This window comes from Lemur catta, chromosome 18 (assembly GCF_020740605.2).
Source record: "Lemur catta isolate mLemCat1 chromosome 18, mLemCat1.pri, whole genome shotgun sequence".
Lineage (NCBI taxonomy): Eukaryota > Metazoa > Chordata > Mammalia > Primates > Lemuridae > Lemur > Lemur catta.
The window spans coordinates 39,648,723-39,674,558 of NC_059145.1; the positions used below are offsets into that span (position 1 = coordinate 39,648,723).

At 39.3% G+C, this 25,836-nt stretch overlaps 1 protein-coding gene and 1 pseudogene across 1 annotated transcript in view; both read left to right on the plus strand.

Annotated features, from left to right (window-relative positions):
- Window positions 1–25,836, plus strand: part of PRKAR2A (protein kinase cAMP-dependent type II regulatory subunit alpha) — an 82,852-nt gene that overhangs the window by 42,322 nt on the left and 14,694 nt on the right. Inside the window, exons 3-6 of the mRNA XM_045530289.1 lie at window positions 4,522–4,574; window positions 8,055–8,138; window positions 15,773–15,879; window positions 21,676–21,829. Of these exons, the coding sequence (XP_045386245.1) occupies window positions 4,522–4,574; window positions 8,055–8,138; window positions 15,773–15,879; window positions 21,676–21,829 (398 nt within the window). The remainder of the gene's footprint in view (window positions 1–4,521; window positions 4,575–8,054; window positions 8,139–15,772; window positions 15,880–21,675; window positions 21,830–25,836) is intronic.
- Window positions 18,865–20,085, plus strand: LOC123623612 (annotated as a pseudogene).

The window sequence follows — 25,836 nt, forward strand, 5'->3', positions numbered from 1 at the left end:
GTTGGGAGGAACTGGTAGGAGGAAGAAACATGGAGTTGCTGTTCAGTGGGTATAAAGTTTTTGTTATACAGGATGAATAAATTCTAGAGATTTGCTATACAACATTGTGCTTATTAGTTAACAATACTGTGTTGTGTACTTAAAATTTTATTATGAAGTTAATTCCCATGTTAAGTGTTCTTACCATAATAAAGAAATAAAAAGATAGAAAAGGGGGCTAGGTATTTTGGCTCATGCCTGTAATCCCAGCACTTCGGGAGGCTGAGTTGGGAAGATTGCTGGAGGCTAGGAGTTCAAGACCAGCCTGGGCAACATGGCCAGACCTCATCTCTTAAAAAAAAAAAAATTAACTGGGCATATTTGCATGTGCCTATAGTCCTAGCTACTTGGGAGGCTGATGCAGGAGGATTGCTTGAGTCCAGGAGGTGTAGGTTACAGTGAGCTATGATCGGTCCACTGCACTCCAGCCTGGGTGACAGAATGAGACCTGGTGTCTGGGGGAAAAAAAAAGATAAAAGAAAAAAACGGAAGAAAATTTAAAACCAGTTTTGGAAAATTGAGGCATAATGTTTTTCCACAAATAGAAACATATTCATAACTATAATGAAAATAACTACTTTTATTTATATCACAGTTCTGTATGTTAAGACTTGAAAATTATAATTAACATTTTCTACGTGAGTTATATTAATGTCTAAAAATATAAAAATGAGCTAAATTGCTAAAGGACTTTCCTCCAAAATTGGAGGAAAAGCAAACCTAGAAATAGGCTAGCCCAAGATTAAGTGTCATTATCAGTAAAATCATATCAGTCTCATCATTAAAGGCTTTCTTAAACCTTTTTTAATATTGATCAGATTCATCATATTCAATATTTTTTAACCTTTTAAATGAAAGATTTTGTACACAAAAGTAGAGAAACTTAGTGTAATATCTGGGTACCCATCTATCTCCTGAAGTAAAGATTTTTTAAAAAATTTATTAAGTAGTTGTTTTGAAGTCTTAGACCAAGGAGTAGCAATTGGAATAGACTGAACAAAGGTCACGTATGAAAAATATTTCTGAAGCAGAATGTGATGTATTCATTGAATAAGAGGTGAAAGAAGTCATGATGAATTCCAAATTTCTAGTTAGAAAACTGGTCTGATAATGACCTTACTCAAGAGCACAGAGAACCAAGAAGCTTGCAGTTTTAACATAGTGTCTGGTTAGATGCCCTTGATGCAGCTTCCCCAATCACCTACCAAAATACCTATGAAGATGCAAAAAGTGGCAATAAAAATGGCTACAAACTGAGGTAGATGTCTGCCTTAATCTTTAGGGCAGAACTGAGATAAATGCACCCTGACCTCATCTCCAGGAAAGAGGAATGCATGGAGAAAGTTAGTGAGTCATTACCTACATCCCAGTGTTACTTTCTGGACTCATGCTCGTGGCATGTCCTGTATACAGGATTCACCCTTCCCTGCCTTAGCCACCATTCTCAGGTACTTTATTATTTCAGAAAATCAGTCAGGAAGGGGAAATTGGGCTGTAATGGGTAAATGTCTCCAAGAAACTGAAAATTAAATTGGGAGTGGTATGTATCAGCTTGTCTGCTAGTTGTAGATGTATGGGTTCTTTTAGCCAACACACAAATGAGAGTAGGGTCAAAAATCTGTGATGGAGGGCAGCCTTGAAGAAAGGACAATTGTTGAAAGAGCTGAGATAGAGAACAGAACCAAGGCAACAATAATTATTCCTGAACATCAGAACAAATGGAAAAGTAGTAATGATAGTAATAGTTCAAAGAATTGGCATTTACCACATCCTTATTGTGTGCCTGGCACTTGCCTACTTGAATCCTTCTGACAGTGAGAAATTGTTAGCTCCAATATACAGAGGAGAGGGTGGAAATTTGCAGTAAATCACCACTGGTCACACAGCTATTACAGATATTTGAGAATTTATTAGAAGAAAACTTACTCCAGCTGTAATGGCCTGTGTTGTGAAGAGGAAACAGATTTGCTGCATTCTGAGAAACCAGTGATCGCTTTTAGTTCATTCTTGGTAAAAAAATTTTGTTAGTGAACACAAAACTCTTTTTATTCACTAGATAATTCATTGACTTTGCCGCTAACACCTAAGGGTAAGATTTTAAAATCATGATTTGTATTGATATTTCCAGTTGTATTTTTTCCTCCATTCTGTATTTGTATCCCCTTTCCAGTGAAAAAATGTAGGTTTATTTATGTACTCACTACGGTAATACACACAGAGGAGTTTGGAATAGCTATTGATCACCAACAGCAGTTCTTTTTAGTTGTTAGGATACATAGACCCCACTTACTATGTTCAGAAGCTACTTAGAATAATTCTTCTTTCCATCACAAGAATGGAGAAACAAACACCACATATACTCACCATTAAATTGGTACTAATCAATCAACACTTATGTGCACACATGGAAGTAACATTCATTGGGAATCTGGCAGGTGGGAGGGGGATAGAGGGGATGGATAAATTCACGCCTGGTGGGTGTGGTACATGCTGTCTGGGGGATGGGCACCCTTGTAGTTTTGACTCGGGTGGTGCAAAGGCAATATATGTGACCAAAGCATTTATACCCCTGAAATGTTCTGCAAAAAAAAATTTTAAAAAGGGTTAGGGTTAGGGTTCCCTGTGGTTATATTATCAGTCTGTTACATGGTTAGGTTTATTTGTTTCTTGTATTTGGTTTTAGGGTCCTCCTTATCAGTTTAATTTAATTTTTTAAAAATGTGAAACATTAACATGGCTTACATGTCAAAAAACTTTTTATATAAAATAATTTCCTCTGGCCGGGCACGGTGGCTCACCTGTAATCCTAGCACTCTGGGAGGCCGAGGCAGGTGGATCGCTCGAGGTCAGGAGTTCAAGACCAGCTTGAGCAAGAGCGAGACCCCGTCTCTACTAAAAATAGAAAGAAATTATCTGGCCAACTAAAATATATAGAGAAAAAATTAGCCGGGCATGGTGGCACATGCCTGTAGTCCCAGCTACTCGGGAGGCTGAGGCAGTAGGCTCGCTTGAGCCCAGGAGTTTGAGGTTGCTGTGAGCTGGGCTGACGCCACGGCACTCACTCTAGCCAGGGCAACAAAGTGACACTCTGTCTCAAAAAAAGTAAAAAAATAAAAATAATAATAATAGTCATAATAATAATAATTTCCTCAGAGAAGTTTAATTCCCTTTCCTATCCTTTCCTTCTTGTTTCTACCTACGCTCTAGGAAAACAATTTCCTTACTTTCTGGTTTATTGTTCTCAAATTGTTTCCTTTTGGAAAATTAACAAGTAAAAAATATATATATTTATTTTCCCTCCATTCTTAGCTTTCCTTCTTTCTTTTTTTTTTTTTTTGAGACAGAGTCTCGCTTTGTTGCCCGGGCTAGAGTGAGTGCCGTGGCGTCAGCCTAGCTCACAGCTACCTCAAACTCCTGGGCTTAAGCGATCCTACTGCCTCAGCCTCCCGAGTAGCTGGAACTACAGGCATGCGCCACCATGCCCGGCTAATTTTTTCTATATATATATTTTAGTTGGCCAACTAATTTCTTTCTATTTTTAGTAGAGATGGGGTCTCGCTCTTGCTCAGGCTGGTCTCGAACTCCTGAGCTCAAGCAGTCCACCCACCTCGGCCTCCCAGAGTGCTAGGATTACAGGCGTAGCCTTCCTTCTTTCTAATGGAAGTCCTTTCTTATGGAAGGCATAGTATACTGTATATACTCTTCTTCACTTTGCCTTTTTTTTTTTTTTTTTTTGCTTTTTGTTCCTTAGAACTCACTCTCTATTAGCCCATGAAACTTTCTTCATTCTTTCTTACTTTCTTATAGCTGCATTATTCAAATGTATACTTACATCATTTCTGATATTTTGGTATTATAATGTTGGAATGAATATTTTTTAAATCTTTGAATTACAGTGACAAAGAGCAGGCCTATAGGCAACTGGCACAAACACAAGTTACCTACAAAGAAAATCAGGTTGGCTTTAGGTTTATATAATATTATACCTAGAACAGAATCTGACACATAGTATTTGTTTTGTTTTAAAATTTATTCTTATTTTTAAGTTATACATGCACATAATGACTTTGAACTATGTTAATTGATTCTTTTAGTAATTACTTCCATATCTTTGTATTTATACTGCATATATTGTACCTCATGGTTTTTTTACCCCTGCCTCATAACTCAGCAGACAACACCTCCTTGTTTGCTCTAGCCACTACAGTACCATAGGATTTAGTAGGTGGTATATTTCATCATCTCTCTCCTATTTGGGACCACCAATCTCTAGAGAGCTGGGTCTTCAGCACCTGAGAATGCCTGACGCTGGTAGGTACTTAATGTATCTATTAATTTAAAGAAGGAATTTTAAAAGATCACTGCAACTTTAGAAAACGGTGAATAAAAAGTGAATAAATAGTTGACTTACTATTTTATTTTCTCTAAAATCACATATCTGTTAAATTAATTTTTCTCTTTGTTTTTTCTTTCCGATTTTAGTCTGTGCTGAGACCTACAACCCTGATGAAGAAGAGGAAGATACTGATCCAAGGGTAAGAACCAAAGTAAAGGTATTAGGTAGAATGTATTTCACACTGACTCCCCTCCTCTACCCACCTAAATCTAGTCATGCTGATAATTAAAATAAATACAAATTAAAATCTCAACAAGATGCCATTTTCTAATCTAACAGATTGAGAGCAGCACTGGTGAGAAGGGGGAGCCTAGCTGTAGCTGTCAGAAGTCTTAAATATAGTCAAACCAACTGACTCAGCAGTTAACCTAAAGGTTAACTAATGAACATTCGTAATGAGCAGTTGGAGCCTTCTTGAGGATGTATTAATAAAAATTGACATCTATAAACCTTTTAGTAATGTGATAGTGTTGTGATAGATAGAAAAATGGGAACAACCTAAATGACCCCAAATATAGGATTTCCAGGGGCTAAATTATGGTACATTCAAATCAAGAGAATCTGTGGCCATTGAAAATGATTATACAGGACTGGATTTGATGGCATGGAATGTATGTTTGTATAAGATGCATTTTATAGAGCATTTTGTAAAATAAAAAAAATTTAATGTATTTACCTATTTATTTATTTGTATGTATGTACATAGAATTATATCTATGGAAGAATATACCCCAGATGTTAACAATGGTTGTGGTAAGACTATGGTTGATTTTTGGGTGCTGTTTTTTTACAACTCAGTTTTTTAAACTTTTGTACAATTAGTATAAGTTACTTTTATGAAAGTGAATGTGAACTATCATTTTAAAAAATTGATGTTATAAAAGAAACTATTGATCTATCATGTATACCTTAAAATTAGTAACCTATGAGGGATTTCTGAAGTATTCTAATAATAAAATGCTACCATTCACCGGGTGTGGTGGCTCATGCCTGTAATCCTAGCACTCTGGGAGGTGGAGGCGGGAGGATCACTTGAGCTCAGGAATTTCGAGTCCAGCCTGAGCAAGAGTGAGACCCCGTCTCTACTAAAAATAGAAAACTTAGTTTCTAATAAAAATAGAAAAATTAGCCGGGCGTTGTAGCATGCACCTGTAGTCCCAGCTACCTGGGAGGCTGAAGCAAGAGGGTTGCTTGAGCCCAGGAGTTTGAGGTTGCAGTGAGCTATGATGATTCTATGGCACTCTACCCAGGGTGACAGAGTGAGACTTTGTCTCAAAAAACAAAAGCTACCATTATGTGACTATAATAAAAAATTTTCATTCTAGAAATTGTAAAATTCTTAATGACTTTTAAAACAGTTTTTTTCTAACTTAATATCAGGAATTTAAAATACCTCATACTTTGGGGTTTTTGTTTTTTTTTTGTTTTTTTTGAGACAGAGTCTTGCTCTGTTACCTGGGCTAGAGTGCCGTGGCATCAGCCTAGCTCACAGCAATCTCAAACTCCTGGGCTTAAGTGATCCTCCTGCCTCATCCTCTGGAGTAGCTAGGACTACAGGAATGTGCCATCAGGCCTGGCTAATTTTTTTTCTATTTTTAGTTGCCCAAATAATTTCTTTCTATTTTTAGTAGAGACAGAGTCTCACTCTTGCTGAGGCTGGTCTCGAACTCCTGACCTCAAGGGATCCTCCCACCTCAGCTTCCCAGAGTGCTAGGATGACAGGTGTGAGCCACCACGAATGGCCTAAAATACTTCACATGTGTTATTTCTGGTCAGATTAAATGATGTACCTTTTTTAGAGTGACAAAAGTACTTAGGAAGGAGTTTCATAGGTCTCAAATATAATACCAATATTAGGTAATAATTATTTCTGTTCAGTAAGCATTTATTTTCTATAATAGTTTTTGAGCACCTAGTAAATGGAAGATACTGTGTGAAACACTACATGTATTAACTTATTTAATAATCCTTATAACAGCTTTCATTTGCATAATAGAAACCACTACTACTACTACTACTACTACTACTACTAAGTTGTTGATACTTGAATTCTAGCTTTTATAGCCATTGTTTACTTATCATCTCCACTTAGATATCAATAGGCAACTCAGACTTAACATGAACTCCTGATTATTTCTTCTTAAATATTCATCTTCGCCAGCTTAATTTATCGCAGCTCCATTGTTCCAGTTGCTCATTCTCAAAACTCTGGGGTCAATCTCAATTCCTCTCATTTTTTTCATACAGTAAATTGGATGGGCGCTGTCTTCAAAACATATTCAGAATTCTACTACTTCTCAACACCTCCATGGCTACCATCCTGGTCCAAACCACCACCATCTGGCACTGGGATAGTCACTGTAGGTTCCTGGCTTCTACTCTTGCTTTCCTCCAGGCTGTTTTTTACTCAGTGGCCAGTGTGATCTTTTAAAAACGTTAGTCAGATCTCTCCTTCCTCAGTCAGAACCCTCAAATCGCTCCCATGTTCCTAGAGAAAGTTCCATTTCTTATGTGACCTATAAGTGCCCTCTGTGATTTGTGCCTCTCTCCCCCAACCCAGTTTCCTGATCTTTCTCCCTCACTCTGCATCAGCTACACCTGCTTCCTGGTTATTTTTCAAACTTACTAGTCACACTTGCACCATAAAGTCTTGTTTTCACTTGCTGTTCCCTCTGCTTAGGGTGCACTTCCCACAGAAATATGCATATGACTCATTCCCTCAGGTTGTACTCACCTCCTTGAGCTCTTTACACAAATGTCACCTCAGTGAGGCCTCATCTGGCCACACATGCACACACACATGCACACTCACACTTCTTACCTCCTTTCCCTACCTTTTTTTTCTCCTTAGCCTTAACACTTTAACATATTTCATGTTTTGTTTTTTTTTTATTTTGAGACAGAGTCTTGCTCTGTTGCCTGGGCTAGAGTGCTGTGGCGTCAGCCTAGCTCACAGCAACCTCAAACTCCTGGGCTCAAGCAATCCTGCCTCAGTCTCCCGAGTAGCTGGGACTATAGGCATGCACCACCATGCCCGGCTAATTTTTTGCGTATATTTTTAGTTGTCTTGCTAATTTCTTTCTATTTTTAGTAGAAACAGGGTCTCACTCTTGCTCAGGCTGGTCTCGAACTCCTGACCTCAAGCTATCCTCCCGCCTTGGCCTCCCAGAGTGCTAGGATTACAGGCGTGAGCCACCACACCTGGCCCATATTTCATGTATTTATTGAATGTGAGGACAGGTGTTTTTGTCTGTGTGTTCAGTCCTGTGTCCCCAGAGCAAGGATTCTGCCTGGCACTGAGTATGTACTCAATATTTGTTGAATGAACAAATTTATAACACTTCACTTTACAGATGAAGACTCTGAGGCTTCCAGGAGACAGCTGACTTGCTGCCAGCCACAGAGCTAGCAGGTCACTCCAGAGTTGGTGCTCTTGACCCCTACATCACATTGCCCTTCCACATTCAGTGTACAGCTTGATATTTCTGTAGAATTAAAATTATAGAAAATATGCTCTTAATTTTTCCCACTTCGTGGAGAAAGAAATATTACAGTTTTTAAGTGGGTGCTTTTCAAATGGAATTTTTAAAAATCTCCACGGTTTTATTTGGATTGACAGGTGATTCATCCTAAAACTGATGAACAGAGATGCAGACTTCAGGAATCTTGCAAAGATATTCTTCTTTTCAAAAATCTTGATCAGGTAACATTGATTTTAAAAATATTTTTGTTATAATGGTCTTTTGGCTTTTTTCCTATTTATCACTTAAACAGTTTTTAGCATCTTAGCCACAGTTGTAGGAGGCATAAACTTTAGATTCACCTTATTTACAAATGTTTCGTGTTGGCCATTTTAACCCAGACATGATCTTTCCGATGCCTTTTAGTGCAATAGTCCCCCCATAATCCACAGTTTCCCTTTTCACAGTCCAAAAATATTAAATGGAAAATTCTAGAAATAACTCATAAGTTTTAAATGGTATACTCTTCTGAGCAGTGTGATCAAATCTTGTGCCATCCTGCTCTGTCCCACCTGGGATGTGAATCATCACATTGTTCAGCATATCCTTGTTATATACGCTACACTACCCACCCAGTCACTTAGTAGCCATCTAGCAGTCATCATGTTAAAGTAGCCCTTATTTTACTTAATAACAGCCCCAGAGCATCAGAGAAGTGATATAATTTGGGTATTCCAAAGAGAAGCCATAAAATGGTTCCTTGAAATGAAAAGGTGAAAGTTCTTGACTTAGTAAGGAAAGAAAACAATCATATGCTGAAGTTGCAAAGATCTACAGTAAGAATGTATCTTCTATCTGTGAAATTGTAAAGAAGCAAAAAGAAATTCGTTGCTAGTTTTGCTGTCGCATCTCAGACTGCAAAAACTACAGCCACAGTGCATAAGTGCTTGGTTAAGACGGAGAAGGCATTATATTTGTGAGTGTAAGACATGAACAGAAATGTACTCTGATTGACAGAAATTGGATTCAGTACTATCCATGGTTTCAGGCATCCACTGAGGATCTTGGAACATATTCCCTACAGATAAGGGGAGACTACTGTATTTTTCTGCACTATTTTGGCACTTTCTCCAAGACAGTACTGGTAATTTGAGGACCATGCAGTTTCATCATGTTGCAAGGAAATGCTTACATTTGTGTGACCCTGGCTTAGTTTGGAGGGACTGAATTTACACTACAAAGAAATAGATTTCTCAGTAGATGCTGGTGTGTAGTTCTTTTCATCCGTAGCAGTTAAACCACTGGAAATGTGTGATTACTTCCCACATCTCAGATATGGGACATCTCTTGTGACTGTTTCTCAGTGAAGACCTCAGGTGTTGAGCACTTCTTGTGAATTGTATGTGTTTGCAAGGCCTGGCATAGGCTCTATACCCTGGGCCTTCTCTTCATGGTGGAAATAGAGAGCAATGGCTGCATATCAAGGGTGGGTATCCTAGTGCGTTTGGACTGCTATATCAAAATACCATAAACTGAGTGGCTTATAAACAATGGAAATTTCTCATAGTTCTGGAGTCTGGGAACCATGATCAAGATGTACCAGCAGATTTGGTGTCTGGTGAGAGGCCCACTTCCTGGTTCATATGTGGCTGTCTTCTTTGTGTTTCCTCACATGGTAGAAGGAGAGAAGGAGCTCTCTGGGGTCTCTTTCATAAGGGCACTAATCCCATTCATGATCTAATAACCCTCCAAAGGCCTTACCTCCTGATACCATCACACTGGGAATTAGGTTTTAACGTACAAATTGTGAGGTGACATGAACATTCGGTCTATAGCAATAGTGAACCTTCAGATTTCCTGTTTCTCCTCTTGAAGCCCGCACACTAAAACCACATGAGTGGCTGACGTGCTAGGCCTATTGAGGAATCCCAGAATGTGCAGACAGAAAGGTTGGGATTAGATTTCCCCTACCCAGCTCCTACCAAAAAAAGTCTCCGAAAGACATTTCCACAGTCCTCCCTGGGAATTTGGCTGGTTAGACATGAGCTTGTGATATGTCAGTCAAGGGAATCAACCAACTCTGGTGTCTGTAAACTACTGTTTGGTAGTTGTGTGGTTTACAGGAATAGCTTTAACTTTACTTAGAGTTTGTTAGTCTGAGACTGAATAAAACAAGGACCATGAGCTCAAGGAAAGGCTGCCTGTGAGAAACACTGGTCTGTGTCAGGTGTTTTCCCTAGAAGAACCATCTATGTAAATGGAAAGGGGACTTGCTTTTTTATCTACTGTGAATAAAACCTGTAAATTTTTTTTTCAGCCAGGGTCTTGGTATGTTGTCCAGGCTGTTCTCGAACGAACTCCTGGCCTCAAGCAATCCTCCTGTCTCAGCCTCTCAAGTAGCTGGGACAACATGTGTGAGCCACTGGGCCCGGCAGCCTCTTGTAAATTTTTACCTTCAGAGTTGTTGTAAGGGAAGTTTCTATGTCAGCTCTGATATTTGGAGTTTTCTTAGCAATAGAGAATAATTTTATCATTTTAATATTAAAAAATAACTGAATTTTCAAATTCAATTATGACAGTTTATCCTGAAAATATTCAAACATACAGCAAAGTCAAAAGAATTTTTTTTATCTTTTTTGAGACAGTCTTGCTCTGTCACCCAGGGCTAGAGTGCCGTGGCATTAGCCTAGCTCACAGCAACCTCGAACTCCTGAGCTCAAGTGATCCTCTGCCTCAGCCTCCAGAGCAGCTGGGACTACAGGCATGCGCCACCATACTCAGCTAAGTTTTTTATTTTTAGTAGAGATGAGGTCTCACTCTTTTTCAGGCTAGTCTCGAACTCCTGACCTCAAGCAATCCAGAGTGCTAGGATTACAGGCGTGAGCCACCTTGCCCAGTCAAGTCAAAAGAATTTTACAGGATGTGTATATATCTATTGCCTTTCAACATTTTACTATGCTTGCTGTATCACGTACCATTTATGCATCCCTTAGCAAAGGGGTCAGCAAACTTTTCTCCAAAGAGCCAAATAATAAATATTTCTCACACAACTACTCAATTCTGCCTTTGTAGCAGGAAACTAGACATAAATAATACATCAATGAAAGGATGGCTGCGCATGGTGGCTCCACACCTGTAATCGTAGCACTTTGAGAGGCCAAGGCAAAAGGATTGCTTAAGTCCAGAAGTTTGAAACCAGTCTGGGCAACACAGCAAGATCCTGTTGCTACAAAAAAAAAAAAGAAAATTTAGCTGGACATGTGGACATGGTGCCATATACCTATTATCCCAGCTACTTCAAAGGCTGAAGCAGGAGGATCACTTGAGCCTAGGAGTTTGAGGTCACAGTGGGCCATGATGATGCCGCACTGCACTCCAGTCTGGACAACAGTGTGAGATCCTGTCTCAAACAAGAAAACAAACAAAACAAAAAACAGAGTGTGGCTGTGTTCCAGTAAAATATTCTTTATAAAAATAGGCAGCAGTTTGCTGGCCTCTGCATTAATCCATCTTACTTTAGGAGTGCTTTTCAGAGTAAATTTCAGGTATCAGTATATTTTCCCCTAAATACTTTGACATGCATATCATGAACTAGAGTTCAATATTTGTTTATAGTTTTTCAGTGTAAAGCATACATATTGTGAAATGTGTAAGTCTTTTAAAAAATTTTTTGGAGAAAGAGTCTTCCTGTGTTGCCCAGGCTGACTTTGAACTTCTAGGCTCAAGCTAATCCTTCCGAGCAGCTGAGACTACAGGCATGCACCACCTCACCTGACTAAATGCATAAGTTTTAAGTGTGTGTTAGCTGAGATTTGAGAAATGAATACACTTAAGTAACCCAAAACCATACCAAAATAGAGAACATTCGCACCACCCCAAAGATATACCCCTAATACTTCTTCCTGATCAATTATCGCCCTTCTCCCTCCAGAGGCAACTACTGTTTTGATTTATTCTATAATAGATTAGTTTTGCCTGTTCTAGAATTTCCCATTAATATAAATGAAATTGTACAATATATACTCTTGTGTGAGGCTACTTTCACTCAGCACAATGTTTTTGAAGTTCATCCATGTTGTTGCATGTTACCAGTTCATTCCTTTTTCTTTTTACATTTTATTTTGGACAAATTTTATTATTTATTTAATTTATTTTTGAAGATGCGATCTTACTATTTCAGCCAGGCTTGAGTGCAGTAGCACAATCATAGGTCACTGCAGCTATGATCCCACATTGTTATTTCTTAGTTTCCTCTGATCTATGTAGTTTTCAGTTCTTCCTTATCTTTCATGATCTTCATACTGAGGAGTACTCTTTATTCTGTAGAATGTCCCTCAATTTGATATTGTCTGATGTTTCTTTGTGATTTTGGAATATGGTTATACATTTTTGGCCAGACTACTACAGAAATTATAGTGAGTCCTTTTCAGAGCATCACATCAAGGGGTTCATGATGTCAGTATGTCTTATTGCCAGTGGTGTTAGTTCATTCCCTTTTATTGCTTAGCAGTATTTCATTGTACAAAAATACCAATTTATTCATCTTTCTGTTAATAAATACCTGGTCTGCTAGTTTTTAACTATTATGAATAATACTATGACTATTTTATACAAGTCTTTTTGTGAATGTTTTTTCCCATTTTTCTTGGGTGAAATACCTGGGGCAAAATTGCTGAGTTATAGGTATATGTTTGATTTTACAAAAAATCTATCAGATCTTTTTCAATGTGGTTGTACCATTTTTCTTTTTTCTTTTTGTTTTTCTTTCTTCTTTCTTTTTTTTTTTTTGAGACAGAGTCTTGCTCTGTCGCACTGGGTAGAGTGCAGTGGTGTCGTCATAGCTCATTGCAACCTCAAACTCCTGGGCTCAAACGATCCTCTTGCCTCAGCCCCCCAGGTAGCTGGGACTATAGGCACGCACCACAAAACCCAGCTAATTTTTCTATTTTTAGTAGAGACAGGGTCACTGTTGCTCAGGCTGGTCTCCAACTCCTGAGTTTAAGTGATCCTCCCACTTTGACCTCCCAGAGTGCTAGGATGACAGGCATGAGCCACCGCACCCAGCTAGTTGTACCAGTTTTCATTCCTACCAATAATGTGTGAGATTTCCAGTTATCCACATTTTTACCAACATGTCAGTCTTTTTAAATTTTAGCCAATCTGGTTAGTGTATTTGTTTCAAATTTTAAAATTTCTTTTCTTTTTTTCTTTTTTTGAGACAGGGTCTCACTCTGTCATCCCAGCTAGAGTGCAGTGGCATCATCATGGCTCATTGCAGCCTCAAACTCCTGGGCTCAGGTGATCCTCCTGCCTCAGCCTCCCAAGTAGCTGGGACTCAGGGACAAGCCACCATGCCCGGCTAATTTTTTCTATTTTTAGTAGAGATGGAGTCTCACTCTTGCTCAGGCTGGCCTCACACTCCTGACTGAGCTCAAGTGATCCTCCCACCTCCACCTCCCAGAGTGCTAGGATTACAGGCATGAGCCACCATGTTTAAGTTTTCAAATTTACAGAACATTGAAAAGAATAGTACCATGAACACTTCTTATATCCTTTGCCTATACTGATCAGTTGTTAACATTTTGCCACATTTACTTTTTCTTGTGCGTGTAAGTTTGTGTACAGAGAGAAGAGAGAGAGAAGAGAAAGAAGTATATAAAAACTGCTTTTTATTCTGAGCCATTTATGAATATGTTTAAGATATCATATCTCTTCACCACTAAATACTTGAGGGTGTATTTTCTAAGAACAAGGATATTCTCTTATTTTAACACAAGATTATTAATAAACCCAAGAAATTTAACATTGGTGTAATAATATCATCTAAAAACATTCCATATTTAAATTTTTCTAGTTTTCCCGGTAAAGTTCTGTAGCTTTTTGTTCTGTTTTTTAATACTGAATCACATATAGTAAGTCCTCACTTAATGTTGTTGATAGGCTTGGAAACTGACTTTAAACAAAACAACCTGTAACAAACTAACTTGTTTTTTCTCATCAATGTTATAATAAAATGATGTTACTTGAGGACAGTTTCTGAGAACTTATAGACCAGGGTAAGTGGTAATGTATTTCATTTGGTTGTCATGGTGTTATTTTAGTCCCCCCAACCTAGAATGCTCCCCTTCCCCCTACCGTATTTTATATCTCATGATACATGTTTTTGAAGAGTGCAAGCTAGAAGAAGAAAAGTTACTCAGAACAAGAGGGTTCCAACAGTCACCCCATAGGCCAGGTACACTTGTGTGTGTGTGTTCTGTATTGTATGTGAAAATTTTATTTTATTGCCAGTGTTCAGATAGATTTCTGGCAACACTAGGCTCACATTCCACATGACTGTGGATGGCATGTGAGTGGCAAGCCATCCCTTTTAGTATTTGTCAGCTTGTACAGTATTGAATACACATGGAACTAAAATGCTTTTTGGTGATATTCAGTTAAGTAACGCAGTCACTCTGACAGAATATTGAATCACATGGAATTGTGCAGCAATAAAATTATTCCCTTGTCAAGTCTTCACTCTAGATTCCTCCAAAGAGAAAGTCTCTTTCTGAGATAAAGCTGGCATTCTTTATTGCCCCCCTAACAGTCGCTGATCTCCCCATCTGATAGGGGGTTACTGGCCCCTGGCTGAGACCACTGTTTTGTTAGAATTTAATAGTGTTGTTTTCTTATCAGTACAATTATTAATATCTTCTGGTTATGGCAGGTAATGTTGGTAAGTAATTGTATGTGTTATATATAAATAAAACAATATTAGCTATCTAATAATAGCTCTAATTAATTGAGTACCTGTTGTTTAATAAATATTTCCCTTAGATTTTTCTATTTTTTTTTTTTTGAGATAGAGTCTCGCTCTGTTGCCCTGGCTAGAGTGCCATGGCGTCAGCCTAGCTCACAACAACTTCAAACTCCTGGGCTTAAGCAATACTTCTACCTCAGCCTCCCAAGTAGCTGGGACTACAGGCATGCACCACCATGCCCAGCTAATTTTTTCTATATATGTTTTTAGTTGTCCAGATAATTTCTTTCTATTTTTTTAGTAGAGACGGGGGTCTCGCTCTTGCTCAGGCTGGTCTCGAACTCCTGACCTCAAGCGATCCTACTGCCTCGGCCTCCCAGAGTGCTAGGATTACAGGCATGAGCCACCGTGCCTGGCCGATTTTTTTTCTTTGGTCATAAAAATTAAGGAGCTAGAAACTTTATTATACCCTTAAAAAAAATTTTTTTTTGAGATGAGATCTTGCTGTGTTCCCCAAGCTAGTCTAGAACTCCTGGCCTCAAGCAAACCTCCCAAGTAGCTGCGATTATAGGCATGTGCCATTGCATTTAGCCCTTCTTACATGTGAAGGAACAGAAGCTCAGTGAGGTTAAATGATGTGTTTGGCTAGCCAGAGGCAGTTGTGCACCTCTATGAGATAACCTCCAAGGCCATCACAGCCCTTTAGATTTGATGATCCTGTTAAGGTCAACACCTATAGGAAGTAGCAAGATGGCAGCACATGACTTTACACATGACATACTGGAGCCATCAAGGCAGGTGACAATTATGTGGGCATGGCTGAGAGAATATGGACCATGATTTAAATAATGTATTTTTTTTTTTTTTTTGTAAATTGTGAAAAGGTTTTTCAAAACAGTACTGCCTCAGAACACTTGGCAGTTGTGCTGTCTGCTGGGGTACACATAGGTACAAAGCTGAATGGTCCCAGGAAAGCATTTGTTTCAGATAGCCTGTAACTTTCTGAATAGTCTGGTGTGGGAACGGTCTAGTGTGAGGACTTCTGTTATATAGTGACAAATTAACATAAGCACGGTCATTGCCTTTTTTTAGAAAATGTAAAAGCAATCTTTTCTCCTTATGTATACCCTGCAGGAACAGCTTTCTCAAGTCCTCGATGCCATGTTTGAAAGGATAGTCAAAGTTGACGAGCATGTCATTGACCAAGGAGATGATGGAGACAACTTTTATGTCATAGAACGGTAGGAGGAGATGGAGCTTTGCAATTTTGTGGCTGTACTTAATTGGATTCATGATTCAGGGGAGATGCTTTCACCTATGCTGTGTTCAGCCCAGAGAGGCCTAAGCCAGGTGAACAAGCTTCTCTAAGCCTTGTGAGGGTCCACAGACTGTCCCCTCTACCTGTTGCTTTCCTGAGTCCTCAAGACAACTCATATTTGAGGAACCACCATCTACAGTAGAAAATCTCCTTTACAGTTAGAGAAGGAGTACAAGATGTGCTCTATAAACATGATGTTATTTGCCAGTGTTCAAGTAAATTGATTCCCTGAAGAATAGCCATAGCACTATATTGTTGTTTGGATCTTTGAACTCCAGCCTGGTTTTACACATAAATACAGTGTCCTGACCTCCAATCCCCTAGTCCCCTCTGGCTCTGTTCCAGGTATAAGCCGTGTTGGGAAAAATGAAATATTTGGGTTTGATCTTCTTGCCCTACTGAGTCCTAACCTCTTGAGCTATTAATATCCTCTTTAGCTTGGGATGGGTCCTTCTGATCCCCCTCAGTCCTGACAGGAACACCTTTACCAGAGTTTAAGGTGTTGCTTTACCAATTATCTTCCATTAATTTTTAAAAATTTTTTCTTTTGAAGTAATTTCAGAGTTATAGAAAAGTGGTACAAATAGTACAAAAACTTCTCATCATCACAGGTTTCCCAGCTTAATGTTCTCCTTTGCCTTATCAAGTTGTTTGAGAGTAAGTTGCAGATATAATGCCCCTTAATCGGGCCAGGCACAGTGGCTCATGCCTGTAATCCTAGCACTCTGGGAGGCCGAGGTGGGAGGATTGCTTGAAGTTAGGAGTTTGAGACCAGCCTGAGCAAGAGTGAGACCCCCATCTCTACAAAAAATAGAAACATTAGCTGGTCATGGTGGTGCATGCCTGTAGTCCCAGCTACTCGGGAGGCTGAGGCAGGAGGATCACTTGAACCCAGGAATTTGAGGTTTCAGTGAGCTTGAATGATGCCACTGCACTCTAGCCAGGGCAACAGAGCAAGACCCTGTCTCAAAAAAAAAAAAAACAACACAAAAAAACCCTTTATCTCTGAATACCTCAGTATGCTTTGCCTAAAAGTAAGAACATTCTCTCACTTATATACAGAACAATTATAAAAATCACAAATTAATATTTATACAATATTATATCCAATATACAGACCTTATTCAGATTTTTCCAATTGTTCTGGGGGTTTTTTTGTTTGTTTGTTTGTTTTATTTTGTTTTTAGAGACAGAGTCTTGCTCTCACTCTGCTGCCCAGACTGGAATGCAGTGGTACAATTATAGATCATTGCAGCTTTGAACTCCTGGGCTCAGGTGATCCTCTTGCCTCAGCCTCCAGAGTAGCCAGGGCTATAGGTGCCTCCCACCACACCCAGCTAATTTTTTTATTTTTTGTGGAGATGGGGCCTTGCTTTGTTGCCTAGGCTGGTCTTGAACTCCTGGCCTCAAGTGATCCTCCGCCTTCAACCTCCCAAAGTACTGGGATTAAATGTGTGCCACCACACCTGGCCATGTTCCCCTGATTTTTGAGGTTCTTTTAATATCCATCAAGTAGCTGTAGTAGATTCAATTGGTCCCCTTTCTTGTTGAGCCTTTGCTTATTTAGGTTGTTGAATAGAAAACTCTCCAACTCCCTGGGTAACCTTTGGGCCCTTGATACCTGTGACAAATTATTACAATTAAAGGTAACGTTTTATTTAAAGAGTAAAGATGATATAAATGTCTTCTCAAAGAAAAGACTTTTCATCTTTATCTTTTATGCTAATACTTCCTACCTAGAAATTCTGTAAGTAATGACAGAATAATTTTTTAAGTTACATCACTGTCTCTAGCAGCCAACTTTCCCCTTTGTCCTGCTGTGTACTCCTCCACCAAAACAGAGGTCCCAAAGGGGACTTATGGTCTTGGAAATTAGCATCCACCTTCATGTGTTCACAACTTAAAGATTGAAATGCCTATCTATAAAGGGAATGATCTGTTACATGTGTAAATGAAAGGGCTTATTTTTTGTACAGTGAAAGGAGTGATTAACAAATAGGAAAGACTGTCATATCAAGTAAAAAGGAATAGTTCCTGACTTCAAAAAGCTCATTGTCTAGTTGGGGAAACAAATGCTTAAATAGATAATTATTACATAATATGGTGGTAACAACAATGATTTTTTAAAAAATTCTCCCACTATTTAAAGGAGGACCTAAATGGGACAGGTCAAAAGAGGTTCTCTGCAGTGCTGCTACCTGAAATGGTTTGTATCACTCCCAAAGTTAAGTAGCTAGTGTGACCTGGAGGAGAGACTAAAAACACTTCAGCATACTTACTCTGAATTCCGTGTTTCCCACTCATGACTTTATTACTTCTGCTTTGTCTACCAGACCTAGTACAGGTTGGCCTCCCTATTGAGTGGTGAGCTCCCCTAAGAGCAGGATTGATGCCACATATCTGATACTTGAATGGTTGGTTTTATTCTCTGCTTTTCTTTTAATATATGATACTTAGTGATTTTTATCAGACAAGTGGAGGATCTTTATAGGAAATTTAGAATATAAAAAAATTAAAAACAGGACAGAAAGCAATTTAGCCATAATCTCATTTCTATTAGGGTATCCTTCTGTTATTTTTTTTTCCATGCTTTACTGTTGAAGTCAGACTCCTCTCCCAAAATTTGGTTCAGATGTCAAGACTGATGATACTACATATTCACTTAAAAGGGTATGAAATGGTTTATTACTCACATAATGAGGCTTTTAGGGAGAGCAGGGAAGTATCCCAAGCAGGTCCAAAAATGACTTGAGACAGTGGGGAAAGGTGACTGGCTTGTGATTTTAGGGTGGTTAGAAGGTGGGGCTGAATCAGAGTACTGTTACACATGAGCTAGCATGTGTGTTGTTTGAATTCCCCATCAGCATCTAAGGAGGGAACACCCAGGCTTTCTTATCAGCTTGCCCAGATGTGTGGGGCAAAAGAGGAAGGGTGAGTGGAGTGATAGGGTTTGATGTTTGATTATTGGTAGCTTTCAAGCTGTCAGTAATCAAAAATCAAAAATGGAGTTGAGACCAGGCAATGTGGCTCATACCTGTAATCCTAGCACTTTGGGAGGCTGAGGCAGGAGGGTCACTTGAGACCAGGAGTTGGAGAACAGCCTGGGAAACATAGTGAGACTCCATCTCTACAAAAAATTTAAAAAATAGCAGAGCTATTCAGGAGGCTAAGGCAAGAGGATTGCTTGATGCCAGGAGTCCTAGGCTGCAGTGTTTGCATCACTGCACTCTACTCTGGGTGACACAGTGAGACCCTGTCTTTTAAAAGGTAAAAATTTTTTTAAATAAAATATGGTTGCTGCAACTTCCAGGAGGAGCTTGTACACCTGGTGTGGGACCTGTGGAGCCCAGATACTGTGCTTGAAGTAGTGGGTGCACCAACGTGTCCTATGGTTCCAGTGCTGGTTTTGACTGCCACATTACCATTTTTTTACCCGAGGATTGGCTCTACCAAGTCGAATATGCTTTTAAAGCTATTAACCAGGATGGCCTTACATCAGTTGCTATCAGAGGGAAAGACTGCAGTAATTGTCACACAGAAGAAAGTACCTGATAAGTTATTGGATTCTAGCACAGTGACTCACTTATTCAAGATAACCAAAAACACTGGCTGTATGATGACAGGAATGACAGTTGATAGCAGATCCCAGGTATAGAGGGCACACTATTAGGCAGCTAATTAGAAATACAAGTATGGCTATGAGATTCCTGTGGACATGCTGTGTGAAGTAATTGCTGACATTTCTCAGGTCTACACACAGAATACTGAAATGAGGCCTCTTGGTTGTTGTATGATTTCAATTGGTATAGATGAAGAACAAGACCCTCAAGTGTACAAGTGTGATCCTGTAGGTTACTACTGTGGGTTTAAAGCCACTGCAGCAGGAGTGAAACAAACTGAGTCAACCAGCTTCCTTGAAAAAAAAGTGAAGAAATTTGATTGGACATTTGAGCAGACAGTGGAAACTATGATTACATGCCTGTCTACTGTTTAATCGATTGATTTCAAACTTTCAGAAATAGAAGTTGGAGTAGTTACACTTGGAAATCCTATATTCAGGATTCTTACGGAAGCAGAGATTGATGCTTACCTTGTTCTCTAGCAGAGAGAGATTAAACGTTGTTGTTAGTTTACCAAATCCATGACACCACTTTCCTGCATGTTTGGCAGCAGCAAACCAACATTATGGAGGCCCCTGGATTAAGAAAGGAACGTCTCCCACTCCTCCTACTGCTGTGAAGTGGTTAGGACTCTGTATAAATAAAAACAGTCCTTTGGCAAATAAAATACTCCTGTTAACCATCCCTGCAGTTAAATCTTTTGCACTATCTTTGATTATATTATCTTTTTAGGAATGACTAGAAATGGAATTGCTGTGTCAAAGGGTCTTTTTAAGGCATTTGCTATGTTTTTAATTATCTTGTGGAAACTTTGAAGTTTGTTTACCTCAGTGATGTGTTGAGTGCCTATTTCTCCAAATGCTTGTCATTTCTGAATATTTTTTCTTAGCAATCATTACCAATCAATAGGTAGAAAAGTATATTATGTGCTTTATTTTAATTATTTATGTCCTAATTTTCAACAGAATATGAAAGAAAACCCATACAGTCATTTCAATACCTACAGAAAAGCATTTGACAAAATTCAAATGCTGGGATTTGAATTTTGCAATAAAAATGCTTTTTATTGCATTTTTGCAATAAAAATGCTTAGCAAACGAGCAAGAAAAGGGACTGTCCCCATCTTGACCAAAGACATTTATAAAAAACCTATAGGCTGGGTACAATGGTTCACACCTGTAATCCCAGCACGTTGCAGGGCTAAAGCAGTAGGATTACTTGAGGTCAGGAGTTCAAGACTAGCCTGGGCAACATCAGAGTGAGACCTCATCTCTACAAAAAAATTTTTAAAAATTAGCTGCATATAGTGGCACACGCCTGTAGTTCTAGCTACTCAGGAGGCTGAGGCAGGAGGATCACTTGAGCCAAGGAATTCGAGGTTACAGTGAGCTATAATCATACCACTACACGCTAGCCTGGGTGACAGTGTGAGACTGTGTCTCAAAAAAACAAAATCTACATCTGATATTGTACTCAATGGTGAAAGACTGAATGTTTTCCCCTTAAGATGAAGAATAAGACAAGGATGTCTGTACTCACTACTTGTACTCAATATTGTACTGGGGGTTCTATTTAATGCAGTAAGGCAAAGAAATGGAAGGGAGGAAGGGAAAGATGAGAAAAAGAGAGGGAGGCAGGGAAAGAAAGAACAAAGGAAAGGCAAGGTCATAGCATAGAAAGTCAATGTACAAAAATCTGTTGCTTTGGTTTTTTTTGTTTGTTTTTTTTTTTAAACACAGGGTCTCCCTCCATTGCCCGGGCCAGAGCGCAATGGTACAATCATAGCTCACTGCAGCCTCGAGCTCCTGGGCTCAAGCGATCCTCCCACCTCAGCATCCCAAGTAGCTGGGACTACAGCTGCACAACACCATGCCTGGCTAAAAAAATTTTTTAGGAGATGGGGTCTCACTCTGTTGCTCAGGTCTCGAACTCCTGAACTCAAGCGATCCTTCCACCTTCGCCTCCCAAATTGAGGACATTTTTATATACTAGCAAAATTCTGTTGGAAATCTCCTATGACAACATTTTATATGTACCTGCCAGTTCTTATATTAATTATCAGTTGTAATTAATGAAATTGTTTCTTGTCATTCTTCCAGGGGAACCTATGACATTTTAGTAACAAAAGATAATCAAACCCGCTGTGTTGGTCAGTATGACAACCGTGGCAGTTTTGGAGAACTAGCTCTGATGTACAACACCCCAAGAGCTGCTACCATCGTTACCACCTCAGAAGGCTCTCTTTGGGGACTGGTGAGTGAGAGAAACAGTTCCCCTTGTGTGGCACAGTTCGAATTCCACTTATTTCTGGGTCTCTGTCTTTGGGCTTTTGTTTCACAATATATTTAATAGCCAGTTATCTGAAAGACATTGTGGAAGATCTTGTGCAAATGTATTTTTCCATTTCCCTAAAATTTGTCAGTGAACCATTTACTCCAAGTTACAAGGGCTCGGTCTTCTGCCCTTACTGTAGTATACAGCTTACTACATTTTCTGTTTGTGTTTTTCTCAGACAAGTGAAGAGAGAGGTGATAAAAAGAAGCAGCCCAGAAAAACAAGTTATCACTGAAAGCTCTGCCAACAGTGTTTTCCATCTCTAGATATCCCAGGACCAACTTTTGTCTGTGTTCAGCTATTCACTTGTTCATTGATCTATGCCAATTTCCATGAAAAGGCCCTTTACTGTCACATATTGATGACATACTTAATTTAAATTAAGAGTGCTCCTAAAAGATGAGGCATACAGTGGCTTAAGAATATGGTCAGGGCTGGACATGGTGGCTCACACCTGTAATCCTAGCACTCTGGGAGGCCGAGGTGGGTGGATTGTTTGAGCTCAGGAGTTTGAGACCAGCCTGAGCAAGAGTGAGACCCCGTCTCTACTAAAAATAGAAAGAAATTATATGGACAACTGAAAAAATATATAGAACAAATTAGCCGGGCATGGTGGTGCATGCCTGTAGTCCCAGCTACTCGGGAGGCTGAGGCAGTAGGATTGCTTGAGCCCAGGTGTTTGAGGTTGCTGTGAGCTAGGCTGACGCCACGGCACTCTAGCCCAGGCAACAGAGTGAGACTCTGTCTCAAAAAAAAAAAGAAAAGAATATGGCCAGGCACAGTGGCTCACACCTGTAATCATAGCACTCTGGGAGGCCGAGGTGGGAGGATCACTTGAGGCCAGGATTTTGAGACCATCCTTAGCAAGAGTGAGGCCCTGTCTCTACCAAAAATAGAAAAATTAGTTGGGCATAGTTGTACGTGCCTGTAGTCCCAGCTACTCAGGAGGCCAAGGCAGGATAATTGCTTGAGCCTAGGAGTTTGAGGTTGCAGTGAGCTATAATGACACCACTACACTCTGGCCCAGGTGACTGAGCAAGACTCTGTGTCAAAAAAAAAAAAAAAAGCCACATTGGTGCCAATTACTGATTCAGGCAAGATGGAATATCACCATTTCTCACTAGTCTTCTCTCTTAAAACTAAAAAAAACCTATGGACATTATACAGCAAGTAAACAGGAAGACCCTGAAAGATAGAAAAAAGAAGGCAGGCAGACTGTCTAGGGATATTGGAATTTGAGGAAGGACATGACAGTGAGTTCCCTGGGTTTCCTTATTGCTTTCCATATATCCCAGATGGGGTGCTAGAAAAGCCTGCAACCAAGATCTGCCAATAGGCACATATAAAAACAGCCCCAAGAAAAGCTGGCTCTTTCTAGCCAAAGGACTAGGAAAATAGCAGCCTAGCAGAACCAAAAACCTTTTTTGATAATATCCGTTCTACTTTAACCAAATACCAAAGGAGAAACTGCTTCTACCTCCCCATAGTATCATTGGGCTAAGCAGGAAGCTGGACTTCCAACCCTACCCGGCAGCAAAGAGGCAAAATGAGGTGTACATGGTATTACTAGTTAGCACCCTGTTTTCCCTGCCAGGATAGTGTCAGTGGGGCCCAGAAGGGAGCTGAACATGCACCCTGTACATACTCACTATACCTAAACAGGGTGAGTGCCTACAAAAATCATTTTGCAACATATCCAGAATGTCTAAGGTATAATCAAAAATCATTTATCATACCACGAACAAGGAAATTCTCAATTTGAATAAGAAAAGACAATCAACAGATACCAATATCAAGATGACACAGTATTGGAATTAGCTGACAAAGATTTTAAGGCAACCATCATAAAGATGCTTCAACAAGCAATTGTGAATACACTTAAAACATTAAAATAAAAGGTATCATCAGAGAAATAGAAGATAGAAAGAATAGCCAAATGGAAACTTTAGAACTGGAAAATATGATAGCCAAAATAAAAACTCACTGAAGCTGGGCACAGTGGCTCATGCCTGTAATCTTAGCACTTTGGGAGACTGAGGTGAGAGGATCACTTGAAGCCAGAAGTTCAAGACCAGCCTGGCAACATAGCAAGACCCTGTCTTTACAGAGAAAAGAAAAAAAAAAAAATCCCAGGCATGTGTGGTGGTGTGCACCTGTAGTGCTAGGTAGTTTGCGAGGCTGAGGCAAGAGAACCCCTTGAGCGCAGGAGTTTGAGGTTAAAGGGAGCTATGATCACACCACTGCATTTCAGTGTGGGTGACAGAGCAAAATCCTGTCTCTTAGGAAAAAAAAAAAAACTCATTGAATATGTTCAGTAGCAGAATGAATATGACGGAGAAAAGAATCAGTGAACTTGAAGATAGACCAATAAAATTACTAAATCTGAACAGAGAGAATATAAACTGAAATGAAATGAATGGAGCCTGTGGGACAATAATGAAAGATCTAGCATTTATATCATCAGAGTTGTAGGACAGGAGAATGAATTGGAGCTAAAAAATTATTTGGAGAAATAATGACTCAAAATTCCCAAATTTGGTGAAAGATATAAACCTACAGATTCAAAAAGCTAATTAAACCCAAAGAAATCTGTTCCAAGATACATCATAATCAAACTTCAGAAAACTAAAGACAGAAATAATCTTGAAAGGAGCTAGAGAGAAGCAATGCATTACCTAAAAGGGAACAACAATTTGAATGGCAGGGAATTGCCTATTTATAGATGCTAAAAGTGGCACAGCATTCTTCAAGTGCTGAAAGAAAAGAGCTGTCAACCACACTTATATACTTCATGGAATAAAGACATTCTCAGATGAAAGAAAACTAAGAGACTTTGTCACCAGCAGGCTTACTCTAAAAGAATGGCTAACAGAATTTCTTCAAACAGAAAAATTATAAAAGAAGGAAATCTGGAACATCAAGAATAAAGAAAACAACAGAAAGAGTAAATATGGGTAAATATCAAAGACTATCCCTCCCTTGAATTTTCTAAATTATTTTAGATGGTTGAAGCAAGAATTATGGAATTAACGACATCTCTGATGTGATTCTCAATGTGTGTAGAAGAATTTTTTTTTTTTTTTTTTTGAAGACAGTCTCGCTCTGTTGCCCAAGTGAGAGTGCCGTGGTGTCAGCCTAGCTCACAGCAACCTCAAACTCCTGGGCTTAAGCAATCCTCCTGCCTCAGCCTCCTGAGTAGCTGGGACTACAGGCGTTCACCACCACTCCTAGTTGTCTAGCTACTTTCTTTCTATTTTTAGTAGAGATGGGGTCTCTCTCTTGCTCAGGCTGATCTCGAACTCCTGACCTCAAGCGATCCTCCTGCCGCAGCCTCCCAGAGTGCCAGGATTACAGGCGTGAGCCACCACACCTGGCCAAAGAAGAATTATTTAAGATAATTATACTATAAAGGGGAGAGGGTCAAGGGACCTAAATGGAAGTAAAGGTGCTATACTTCACTCAAAGTAGTAAGGTGTTGACACCAGTAGACAGTGATTAAGTTACATGTGTATAATATGATACCTAGAGAAACCACTTAAAAAATCTGTACAAAGAGATGTACTCAAAAGCTCTCTAAATTTGGCCAGGCACAGTGGTTCACGCCTGTAATCCTAGCACTTTGGGAAACCAAGGCTGGAGGATTGCTTGAGGCCAGGAGTTCAAGATCAAAAACTCTCTAAATCAAACAATTCTAAAAAGGGTTCAAATAACACACAGGGAGGCAGGAAAAGTGAAACAGAGGATCAAAAAACAGAGGGAATAACAGAAAACATACAATAAAATGATAGACTTAAGCCTTAGTAGATGAATAGTTAGTATAAATATATTAATAGATGGTCTAAATATACCAATTAAAAGATAGACTGGTAGAATGGAGTTTTTTAAATGACCCAACTATATGCTCTCTATATACTCAAATATAATGA